This window comes from Haliotis asinina, chromosome 4, assembly GCF_037392515.1.
Source record: "Haliotis asinina isolate JCU_RB_2024 chromosome 4, JCU_Hal_asi_v2, whole genome shotgun sequence".
In the NCBI taxonomy this organism is placed as follows: domain Eukaryota; kingdom Metazoa; phylum Mollusca; class Gastropoda; order Lepetellida; family Haliotidae; genus Haliotis; species Haliotis asinina.
In genome coordinates, this window is record NC_090283.1 from 15,372,240 (window position 1) to 15,383,834 (window position 11,595).

The following is an 11,595-nucleotide window of genomic DNA, read 5'->3' on the forward strand; positions in this document are numbered from 1 at the left end:
TAAAACATTGTTTACCTATTAACAAGCTGTGTAGGTTGAAGATCCTGTAATGATACGACAGAAATTTAATCTCAATTTGGCACGTGTGGCCTCGTCATGGTATCCAAGGCGCATCTGTTACGCATGTCTGTCGGTACAATGGTTTCCCCGCCGTGATAATATACAGGTATATATCTAAAAGTGCTGTAAAACAGCATTACCTCGTCACGCTGAAAGCCCAAGTTGTATTCTCCATACATGTGTGAAACCCATTTCTGATGTCTCCAGCAGCGACATTGCTAGAATATTGCTAACATCGGCATAAAACTAAACTCAGTCTCTCAATCACTCTGGGGTTTGTTTGTTGGGTGGTTTACGCCAAAACATTCCCGTCGGGTCTTCAAATAACCGAATCTGGATCAGACAATCCAGAGGTCAACAGCTTGTACACTCACCTACTATGATAAAGTGAGTGAATGTACTTTTACGCCGCTGTTAGCAATGTTCCAGCAATATCAGGGTTGTAGACATCAGAGATGGGCCTAAATCATTGTACCAATTTGGGGAATCAAACAATTTAATCACTTGGCTACTCCCACCCCAACTGTCCAAACACAACTGGGATAAGATGACATGTGTCATCTAAGGCAGTGAGTTTGACCATCTGATCCCGTTAGTCGCGACAATCATGGATTTCTTTACACCCACATTAAGCAGACAAAATATGATACGACCGACTTGATGCCCATCGGTGGACCGGCTCTGCTTTTAGAAGCGATTTCTTTCCTGTGCGACAAGTGTTTTGTTGCTACTATTTGTATTTGACCTCAAAGAAACATATGCCCATTCAGCTCACCCAACAACATACGCAAATCAGATACATTGCAATTGTATGCGTTACATTTACTCAACGCAAACACGAACCAAAACTACGTACTTATTCGTCAGAGCACGGAAACAAATAATAGTGACATACTAGCCTTGTTTACATGTACCCCTTTGCCCCCGGAGTTAAAATACCCCTGGAGGTAAATATACCACCGTGAGGCAATTTTGTCGCGTAAACAGGTCTAACACGGGGGTAAATTTTTACTCCCAGGGGGTATTCTGCCCCTGATCAAGAGGTGGAGCAAATTCAGGGTAAACGTGTCATGTAAACGGTTTATCAAGTTTAATCCAACCAAAGGTGCATTTGTAGATCCTACCATCCCTGTTTATAATGGAATAGTTTGCCAGGAAATCTAAATATAGCTGTGATGCAACGTTTTGCTGTGCGCTATACACCCTGTCAGTAGTCTGCAGCTGTAAACTGGAAACAACATGCCTCCGGAAAACAAGCACTTACGACGTGGTTATGCCTGGACAGATGATGAGACGAAGTGTCTGCTAAGTATCTGGGGAGACATGCATATTCAGTCCCAACTGGACAGCCCTTCAAAAGCTGATACAGCTGTTTATTCAAAGGTGACGTGTGACATCGGATTAAGGTGCAGAGATTGATGTTCATTATGTGAATTACTGGATTGTCTGGAAAACACATAATTGCTAGAAGCTTGGTTAAACAACACACATGAGATTCTAATTCCAACGATGAGCATGGACTTGTGACCAGGGAATCTTTCATTAAAATACAATCCTGGTACGTCGTCATGTGTAGAGTTGCGGCCCTTAGGCGTGTTAGGAATCAGGATGTTCACTCGGACTGTTTCTTAGTATGTCAGCACAAGCCGCTTTGAGCTAATCAATAAGTTGTATGCTTCTCTCGAGAGCCTGTAGTCGAAGGATGACACTGCAAGAAAAAGGTGTACATCAGACCGTATTACCCGTTGGAGAAGTTTACAACGTATTTATCTAACCGGCAGGTTAAATGTGCAAAATATCATTTTATTTTATACTGCCAATCAATAACCTCGCTACTGACTATATGACATATAAACAAAATGGCGTCTGTATCTAGCCTGGCTTTTTAAAATCAGTTAAACATGTTCTGATAAGTATATATCTGCAATATGTTTGGGTTCAGTGTGCAAACTATTAAATGTATAAAATAATCTGGATAAAACATGAAAGCCGGTAAAATAAATGTTTAAATAGTGAACTTGAAAACAGCTAGGCAAACGGTTTTCGAACTCCGGGCATTGCATGCGTCATACCTTGACGCCATATGGTTGTTAGCGACACACATTCTCTGTGAAGAGTTTGGCGCGTAATATTTTTGTGGTAATATTTTTCCAGTTCGGAAACTTGTTAAAGTGTCACTGACCAAACCATTCCTGTACAGGTATAGCCCTGTAATAGCTAATGCCGATTTTTTTGTTGAATGTGAATGTGCCAGCACTCTCCGCCTCATACCCTCTGCCAGCCTCCAGATCCTCTGATGTGGCAGTCTACGCCATTCCACGGGTTACGCTGTTGCCCTAGACGACCGCTCATGGCCCCGATATACACCAAAGGGATATCGATAATATCAAGACTCGTTCAATCATGAGACATGCCAGGGGGTACTGAGCTAAGTTCTTTGTGTATATAACTGAAAAGATTTGAATGGGTTTGAAGCCAAATCACTCACTTCTCAGAAAGTCGATCCTGTCAAGTTGGCAACAGCATACCTAACACTGAAGCAGCTAAACAGCTGAAAATGGTCATATTAATGACAGAATGTTCATTTATCAAAAGAACTGGCACTGCATTTTAAAAGATATAACTTGAAACGGAATTCCACGAAATGTTCAGGGGCTGTGACATGGCCTTTTTCCCCTGCAGATCGTGAATCAAACAATTTACACCATGGAAATTGTATACGGTTTCGGTATAATCTCCGTGTAGTTAGCACACTGATATTATATTTTATAAGGTTATTGTTCAGCTGTACCCACATCACTTGTCATCTTCCTCATCATCACCCGATGGAATATGCACTGGAGCTCGAGTTGTTGTCGTTGTACTCGTCGTTGTAGTTGTCGTTGATGTTGTAGTAGACGTTGTCGTAGAAGTTGCAGTAGAAGTAGTTTGCATGCTGGTGGTAGTAGTGGCAGTAGTAGCAGTTTCTTGTGCCGTTGCTGAAATAGATGTCATACCAAGAACATTACTCTTATCACAACTCAGTCAGAAGTGTTAGATCACGGACGAAAATATGAGCATGTGCTGCACCACTCTCCCGACACAAACAGATGCCAAGGCGCGTCAACCTTTCGAATAAACAAACACATCATGTCCCCTGCGAAACAGCAAAGCGCTCTGACGACTGGAGAATGCCACAAGTGCACCCTAGTGCCTGATCCTGTTTTAGTGTATGTATGGTAAACATCATGTCCCCTGCGAAACAGCAAAGTGCTCTGACGACTGGAGAATGCCACAATTGCACTCTAGTGCCTGATCCTGTTTTAGTGTATGTATCGTAAACATTGCATGAAGTCGGACTGAAGAGCCTGTGGTGGCTTACTCCGCGAATATGTACAGCAGAAAAAGAATATATATACAGGAGAACTTCTTCCAGGTGGTTAGTTGGTTTAATGCCGAACTCACCAATATTCCACCTATATGGCATCGATCAGTAAATAAACCAGTCTGCACAAGCCAATCCAGTGATTCGGCAGCATGGGCATCAGTCTACTCAATTTTGGATATGATGACACGAGTCAGCGAGCCTGACCAGCCGATCCCACTGGTCGCTTCTTACGGCAATCATGGGTTGCGGAAGGCCAATTATAACCCGGACTTTCACGGTTCCTTCCAAGGAGGGGGTCTCACAATAGTATATCTCCTTGCACCAAGCACGTGCTAGTCTGTATACATCAAAAAGGGGTCGGTCACGGTATCTTACAGCAATACTTGAAAACAGAAAACCTCCTGGTACCCCTACACTACCACGTCAACCAGGCTGGTTCCGTTACAGTCGTGCATCACAGCAAGAATGGGCTGGATTCGTTACATTAGTACGTCAAGCCATGAAAGGACTGGTTTCCTTGTAGTAGTAATAAGTAAAGCTATGAAAGGACTGGTTTCCCTGTAGTAGAAATACGTCATGCTATGAAAGGAGTGGTTTCGTTACATTAGTACGTCAAGCTATGAAAGGACTGGGTTCCTAGTAGTAGTAATACATCAAGCTATGAAAGGACTGGTTTCCCTGTAGTAGAAATACGTCAAGCTATGAAAGGAGTGGTTTCGTTACAGTAGTACATCAAGCTATGAAAAGACTGGTTCCCTTGTAGTATTAAGACGTCAAGCCATGAAAGGATTGGTTTCGATGCAGTAGAAAGTCAAGCTAACAGAGAACTGGTTTCGTTACAGGAATAAGTCAACCAAACTGATTTCGTTACAATTTTACGTCAATCTAAGAAAGGACTGGTTTCGCTACAGTAGTATATGACGCTGAAATAACTCCATAATAGTTCGTCATACATGTTTTTTTTTTAGATTTCTTTGTGTTAAGTACCAATTTAAAACGTACATTGATCATCAGCCCTGAACTCCTTGGTGGAATTAATTGATTTACGGTTGGAGGTATTTATCCACAAAGCTGTAAAATGCGAAACAATACTTACAGATGCAGCTGTACGAGGAGGTTGTAGGATCACAGTACTGACTTGAGGTGCAGGTGTGCTGGGCACAGGTCCCTGACAACCTCTGGGGAACACAATAATGAAGGAATAAAGAGAGAAAAATTAAAAACAATGCATGCGAAGCCTCTGTAATGAACCTGTGTATTGTGCCTTTGAAGAAAGCAATGGCATTAGTACATGTATTTCCTCAAGTGTAGGTATTGTATCCTTGAAGTTCAATGGCTGAGTCGTCACGAGCTCCGATTTGTATTGTTGCTTTACCAACAACTTTTCCATTAAAGAGTCGTAAAATAAACAGAGTCACTAGGGGCATTTTGTCTATATGCTAATAAGGCAGCCAAATGTTAACCCGTTTGCTTGTCACCCACACCAAAATGTGTGGAGCACAACTATTTACAAGTGATGATCCGTGATAGAGTGACAACTGTCTGAAAAAGAGCTCAATACAACACAACACAACACAACACAACAAATTCACGTTATACAAGTAACGAGCTGCGGGATCCCTGACAGTAACCTAAATCTCTATTATACACGGTTCATTCCTAATTTCAAGTGACGGGCCGTGACACCAAATCTCAACTGCCTGAAGTTGTATTAATCTTAATATAGATTTCATTACAAACCTTTGGGAACATGTCGACAACAGAATGAATCCATCCCATCGCTGTGGTGAATGAATTTTGATTTACGGTCTCACCCAACAATTCACAGTCGCCAGTGTTGACGTTAAAGTTGACACCGCCACACGCTTTTCTTCTTTGGCACTTAACACCGCAGTCCATCAGCCCCGATGTTGCAAGAATGGCGTAAGGAGTTTGCGTCACCTTTTTGTCGACGTTCATGCCGCTATTGTTCAGGATAGAGTTGTCTGTGCATACTCTGGTGGCGGAATATCCTAGCGACGTGATGAACATCAGCTGACAGATGAGCAAGGAGCTGCCGGTGACAAGGAACTGTTTTCGCAGACCTTCCATCACATGACAATCAGTGGCTGTGAAAAGGACGACTTGTTTATGGTAGGAATGCCAAGATAATCGATGAATCGATACTTTTTATAAGAGAATACAAATATCGATACATTGAAAACTGTATTGATATTTTGTTTTGAAAGTATCGGTTTACATATGTTATTTTGCAATTGTATGATGTTGTTTGGATATTATGAGTTTTAAATGATTATTTTTTCATGCACATCGACGAGAAATTACAACTGTTAAATATCTAACGGTAAAAATGTAACCAGATTTAAGCAATAACGCCGCAAAGAGAAGTATCGTGATATAAATCGAATCGAGACATGGGTATGGTGATATATCGATTCATGAAACTCATGTACCGTGACATCTCTAGTTTAAAGGTACATTCATTGATTGATTGATTGATTGGTTGGTTGGTTGGTTGGTTGGTTGGTTGGTTGGTTGGTTGGTTGGTTGGTTGGTTGGTTGGTTGGTTGGTTGGTTGGTTGGTTGGTTGGTTGGTTGATTGGGAACCGGGAACTCATATTTCGAATGAAAAGTCAGGGCAGGCGGCAGATGGTAAACAGAAACACTGGAACTGAATAAAACGTACTCATACCGTACTCATTGTACGGTTACGATGTACGTTGCTAATACTACGGCATGTTCCGGAGAAAGTTTGTGTTTCAGATGGCAAAGATAACAGTAAACATTAGGAACCTCCACCTCTTTACTGATTAGCGACGAAATGTCCCTTTAGAATACCTTTCTTCATCCGCAAATCCGTAACAATTTACACGATAATTATAAGTCAATGACGTGTTTACTGACAGGCGTTGCAACAGACTTATCGCACAAACCTGGAAACACGGCTTTCCTGAGGCACATATAGATTTTAGAATGGCCTTTACTTTGTTGAAAGAACCCGTATATTGGCTTTAGGGTTTCAACGTTATTAACATATCTGTATTAGTTTGCGAAAAACGTTTGTTACATATTTATCACAAACTGTACAACAGTCCCGGATGTTTGTTCAGCGCTGTAGTATGGAAGATCAATGTTATTAGTAACAGCTGTGACTTTCTGAATGAGAAGATTTACGATAGGCTGTGCGAATTATTTCTGTGTTTTCCGTTTCCGGATCCGTGAGGATCCAGGTACGTTCTTGCTTCAGCAACCAATGCTTGTCGTACGTCGCGACTAGAGGAATCAGATGGTCTGGCTGGCTGACTTGGTTGACATATGTCATCGTAACAAACATACAATGGAAGCTGTCTAAAGTGGCACTCAATGGGAAATAATCTGTTTTAGGCAATGTGTCGGATTGTAGAGCTGATGATAAATGTACAAACCACAAATGCCGGTTGTGACAGCTTCCACTGAACTATGATCTACACTTCCCCGGCTGTCGAAAGTTCGGCTGTGGTGATTTTCTGTCACATGCATTAAATGAAACATGGCCAGCTTAATCTTTCTGCACTTATGTTTATTTGAAACTGTTTCCCAAGCAATCATGCTCAATCAACATAATGATGAAAAGATTATTACGAAGTGACCTAAATTTAAAAAGACAAATTGATAATTGAAAAAAAAGCCGGCATTTTCTGTGTCACATGATGGACTTTATAACATCGAATGCCGTTAGGGTGCTTGAAAGTTAATAATTATAACTGAAAGTGACAGCTGTATTTTTAAAAAAAAGCATAATATCAAATAATGCCGTATACATGTGTACAATTCTTCTATATGTTACTACTATATATTGTACTATAGGCCTGAGACCTTTGAGTATTCAATAAAATAGATTGAAGACTTATCCCACCGGGTACCCATTCACTGCTGGTTGAAAGGGGCAGGTTTCAACAAACGTGCCTGCCTAAGGTGAGACCGCATGTGCCACGTGTGCTTCGTTGTGGGGCAGGACTGGACTTCTAGAAACTCAAAGGCCTGCCAAACACGGTCACCCTTCTAAGGACTCCGTTGATTTGTGACACATGCTCTGTGCATAGCAACACACACCACACTACGTAAGTCACTCTTGTAACGAGAACATATTGTTATTTTGTTCGTTTTAGCTACCCTCTCTCTTGATGGTCGAAGCAGCAATTTAAAAACACGTAAAACATATAAATGGCCTCATGTTCGCCGTATTTACCTCCGTCGATGATGACATTCAGTTTTATGCCACGCGGAATTACAATAACGCTGAATCAGTTTACCAATCTATTATGCATACTGTCTTTCTCTGCGCTGAAATACGGATTTTGATGTTTAACGATTTTGCGGAAGGTCTGAATTCAGGAACCGAGATGTTTACCACAAACAGTGAAGTGATGTTTGCTGTACAAAGTAACATGAGTTCATTAAATGGCGGCATCAGTCGAAGAGTCTGGGAAACAGGAAAATTGACCATGTCAATCTGTCGCTTTTTGTGCAGTCAATCTGCCGTAATGCAAGGATCATTATAAAGAAATCCACATTGTTTACACGGCGTACCGTGTTGTTGATAAAGTAAACACCTGAAACTGAATATAATATCTGCGTTGTGAATCTCCATTACACACCAGAAAACGTTCATCAGTAATGTTCCATTATGCATGCAGCTCCAAGCAATTTGTACATTATCAGTGAGGTATTTGTACAAAGGCAAGGAAACTTCCACCTTTGTCTGTACGAGTAATGTTTTGTAGCAGTGTAAATTATTGTAGATCAAAGATGTGTTTCTTTTACTCCGTGTTAATGACTCGACTGCCCAAGGCATGTTCTGGAATATATCAGTTTAAGGTTGACACGGAACGTTTTGGAGTGAGTGAGTGAGTTTGGTTTTACGCTGCACTCAGCAATATTCCAGCTATATGGTGGCGGTCTGGAAATAATCAAGTCTGGACCAGACAATCCAGTGACCAACAACATGAGCATCGATCTGCGCAATGGGGAACCGATGACATGTGTCAACCAAGTCGGCGAACCTGACCACCCGAGCCCGTTAGTCGCCTCTTACAACAAGCATAGTCGCCCTTTATGGCAAGCATGGGTTGCTCAAGGCTTATTCTACCCCGGAACCTTCACGGGTAATAACGTTTTGGAAGCTTTTTCCCGAATGAATAGGTGAGATGAAAAGGTCGCGCCTAATAATATTTCGCCCATATCATGACGTGCATTCGTGTGTTTGTGTGTCAGACTTGAGCTGGGTTTATAGTGCTACCTCACATAGATGCCATACCGCAGTAAAAGCATGAAAACCTCACTCAGACATAGTGTACTGACTTCGCGCCGACCAGTCCTTGTACGCATTAATACCGAGCGTCAGGCAGGAACCTGTAAGTAACATATTTTAACGTCTGCTGGTATGGCACGGCCAGGGATCAAACCCGCGACCTTCCACTCTCCGGACAGACGTTGTAACCATTAGACCACGGACTCGGTCCCGTGTAAAAGGGAACCATACTTGCCTGAGTCGTCTCATATTATATATTACAAAACTGCAGCTGTGTAAGGATTTCAGTTCATTCTCATGTTATTCGAGATAAAGAAGTACTACCTCAAAGTACCGAATGAGTTGCCATTGGCAGCGGGTACATTGCAATCTAGCTACACTATAAGTTGGTTACATTAAAAAGACGGGAGAACGCTTAGTCAATCAGAATTATGTGTGATGTAACATAGATATTGATATACGCATTCCAAATAGGTATGAAAAATAGAAAACATTTTATAAAAATTCACAGAATTTATCTGTCGTTCACCTTGGATCATCTGACATCTCCAGCAAAATAAGTAATTATTTACTATCCTACATGTTTATAGTACAGGAATCTTTAGAATGTTAATATCTGTTTTCTAATTTTCTAATTGTACCCGTATATCGTATGCTTTATTTATAAGACGAGTTTCATTTGTATTGTCTCAAGTTTTGATTTGTTTACGGATACGTGTATTTATAAAGGATGTCATATTAACTTGCCAGCTCTTAGGCGAAAATGTACCCCGATGTTCTTTAATAGCTGTACAATTTTGTAATGCAAGCGCATTTGTATTGCCAGTATTTTGTATTTCATTTTTAGGAAGGTGTATCGACTTGTAAGAAAAGTTACATTTGAAACAGAGTCTGTACGTGTAATTACCCCCAAAAAACAACAAATGATCACAGCGATGTGAATATTACCATAAGAAGTATAATATTAATAAGCATATCATATTGCCTTTATAATGTCATTGCATTGTATTTGTATTGTTGTTGTATTGGTATTGCTTTTGCATTGTCATTGCAGTGGTGTTGCCATTGTGTTTGTATTGTCACTGTATTAATGACATGGAATACAACTGTAAATTAGCCGATTCTAGTTGTTTGTGTTTTTATGCAATTACACCACCGCGTCTAAATGTCCCGACATGCTCAACGTGGTGAGCATGACCGATCACCAATGGGCCATTCATGTTTATCAGTATTTTCAGTCCTTTAAACCAAGCCCAATCTGTTTCCATGGATAGTGAACTGTTACTACTCGATTAAAGCTTCAAACTTCAAACATGATTCTTATTTATGAGTTGGAATCTACAAAATATAATTGAAACTTACAATACAATTGAAAGAAATACATATTCTGAAGTTTAACTACTCTGCAAATTGACTAAAGGTATATCTGCATGCATGCATGCATGGGTGGATGGATGGGTGCACGTACGTACGTACGTACGTACGTACGTATACGTGTGCGGGCATCCGTGCTCACGCACTCACGCTCGCAGACATAAATTGTATGTGCATCTAAATATACTTTACTGATATTTGGTACATGATGATATATTTTTTATTCTAAACTACACGGATATTGCATGTGTATCGACAGTGTAGTTACCCGGTTCTTTCATATAGCTGTTCTGAGTAGTGACTCAAGAAGTACACAATAAATCTTACCTGGAACCTGTACACTTCCTGTTCTACTCCTTGCCTGACCCTGCATCTGTCAATATCGGTCTCCGGATGTGACTTTCTGACTTTCTTACACACTTTTCCACCAAACCACAACTAGCCTTCACAAACCACTACGATCGCACTTTGTGTGTTCTTCTTCGTTTCTGACTCCCCATAAGACAGTTTCTGAGTTTCTGAGTTTCTGAGTTTCTCACTCACTTTCCAATCACCACACAACCCGCCTTCACATCTCACGACCGCAGGAGTGCGGTGAGTGTACAGCTGAATAGTCATTTTATTGATTTGATACTTGTCATCTCAGATGACGTCTACGCGCAAGTTCACGGATCGATATTTAACCCGAATGACAGTAGATCATCGATCACACATCACTATCAGTGAAAATTCAAACTTCTAAAACATGAATTTTTAACCACAACAAAATAATTAAACTAATTTCATTACCTTTGTGATAAACTTTAACTACACGGTCGATCCAGCCGACAAAGACGCTATTGTTTCCTGTGCCCAGGTTAGTCTATCTTATGTGACAGTATGAAAGGTTTTGTGTATTTATTTGTTGTTTAACTCCGCATTTTATTTATTTGCAAATATAAAACGACCGTCTGTTAAATAATCGAGTGTACAAGAGCCAATACAGTGATTAGCTGATGAGCGTCGATCTAGGCGACTGAAATACGATGACACCTGTGTATCGAGTTAGCGAGGACACCTTATCCCGTTAGTCGACTTTTACAAACTGTGAAACAGTTCCAAACTGGATCTTCACGGGTCGCAAATGTTACTTGTCCATTGTTGTTTCTGCTGTAAGCGGAAGGAAACTGACAAGCCGACCAACTTTCGACTTACTTTGTTGTTGCAACATCAAAACCTACTCCTTTGTTGGTGTTCCCCACCTCGATATTGATAAAACGGCGAAAAACCATTACTCACTCACTTCAGTCGCCTTTATATATGGTGAACTAAACAGCATCTATATAAATGTTCTTTCCTTGCGTACACCGATTTAGGTGAAATGCAGGTCATGCGTAGGTGTGTATGTGCTTGCGTGCGTATGCGCCCGTGTCGTATACTCTAGGTCTAGATTTTCGGAGCTCTCTTAGCGCTAAGATAGTCGTAAGTGCCATACATTAACATTAAGTTACGGCTATCTTACGGC

General features: G+C 40.9%; 1 protein-coding gene across 2 annotated transcripts; it reads right to left on the reverse strand.

Annotated features, from left to right (window-relative positions):
* Positions 1-1,061: 1,061 nt before the first annotated feature.
* LOC137282291 (uncharacterized) lies at positions 1,062-10,660 on the reverse strand. Of its 2 annotated transcripts, none has more exons than XM_067814027.1 (5): positions 10,419-10,660; positions 5,168-5,535; positions 4,524-4,605; positions 2,856-3,038; positions 1,062-1,768 (listed from the first exon to the last, which is right to left on the reverse strand). In XM_067814027.1, exons 1-4 carry the CDS (start codon positions 10,462-10,464, stop codon positions 2,857-2,859), a joined length of 678 nt encoding a protein of 225 aa, XP_067670128.1. In that variant the 5' UTR covers positions 10,465-10,660; the 3' UTR covers positions 1,062-1,768; position 2,856. The 2 variants fall into 2 exon arrangements, with proteins under 2 accessions (XP_067670128.1, XP_067670130.1); XM_067814029.1 differs by having other exon boundaries at positions 2,852-3,038.
* Between the last annotated feature and the right edge of the window lie 935 nt (positions 10,661-11,595).

Excerpts from the sequence above, each read along its gene's own strand:
- LOC137282291 (XM_067814027.1), bottom strand. The coding sequence starts at position 10,464 with ATGCAGGGTCAGGCAAGGAGTAGAACAGGAAGTGTACAGGTTCCAG. Across the intron at positions 4,606-5,167 it reads TTGTCGACATGTTCCCAAAG|AGGTTGTCAGGGACCTGTGC; the intron begins GTTTGTAATGAA and ends TGTGTTCCCCAG. Across the intron at positions 3,039-4,523 it reads CTCCTCGTACAGCTGCATCT|CAACGGCACAAGAAACTGCT; the intron begins GTAAGTATTGTT and ends CATCTATTTCAG.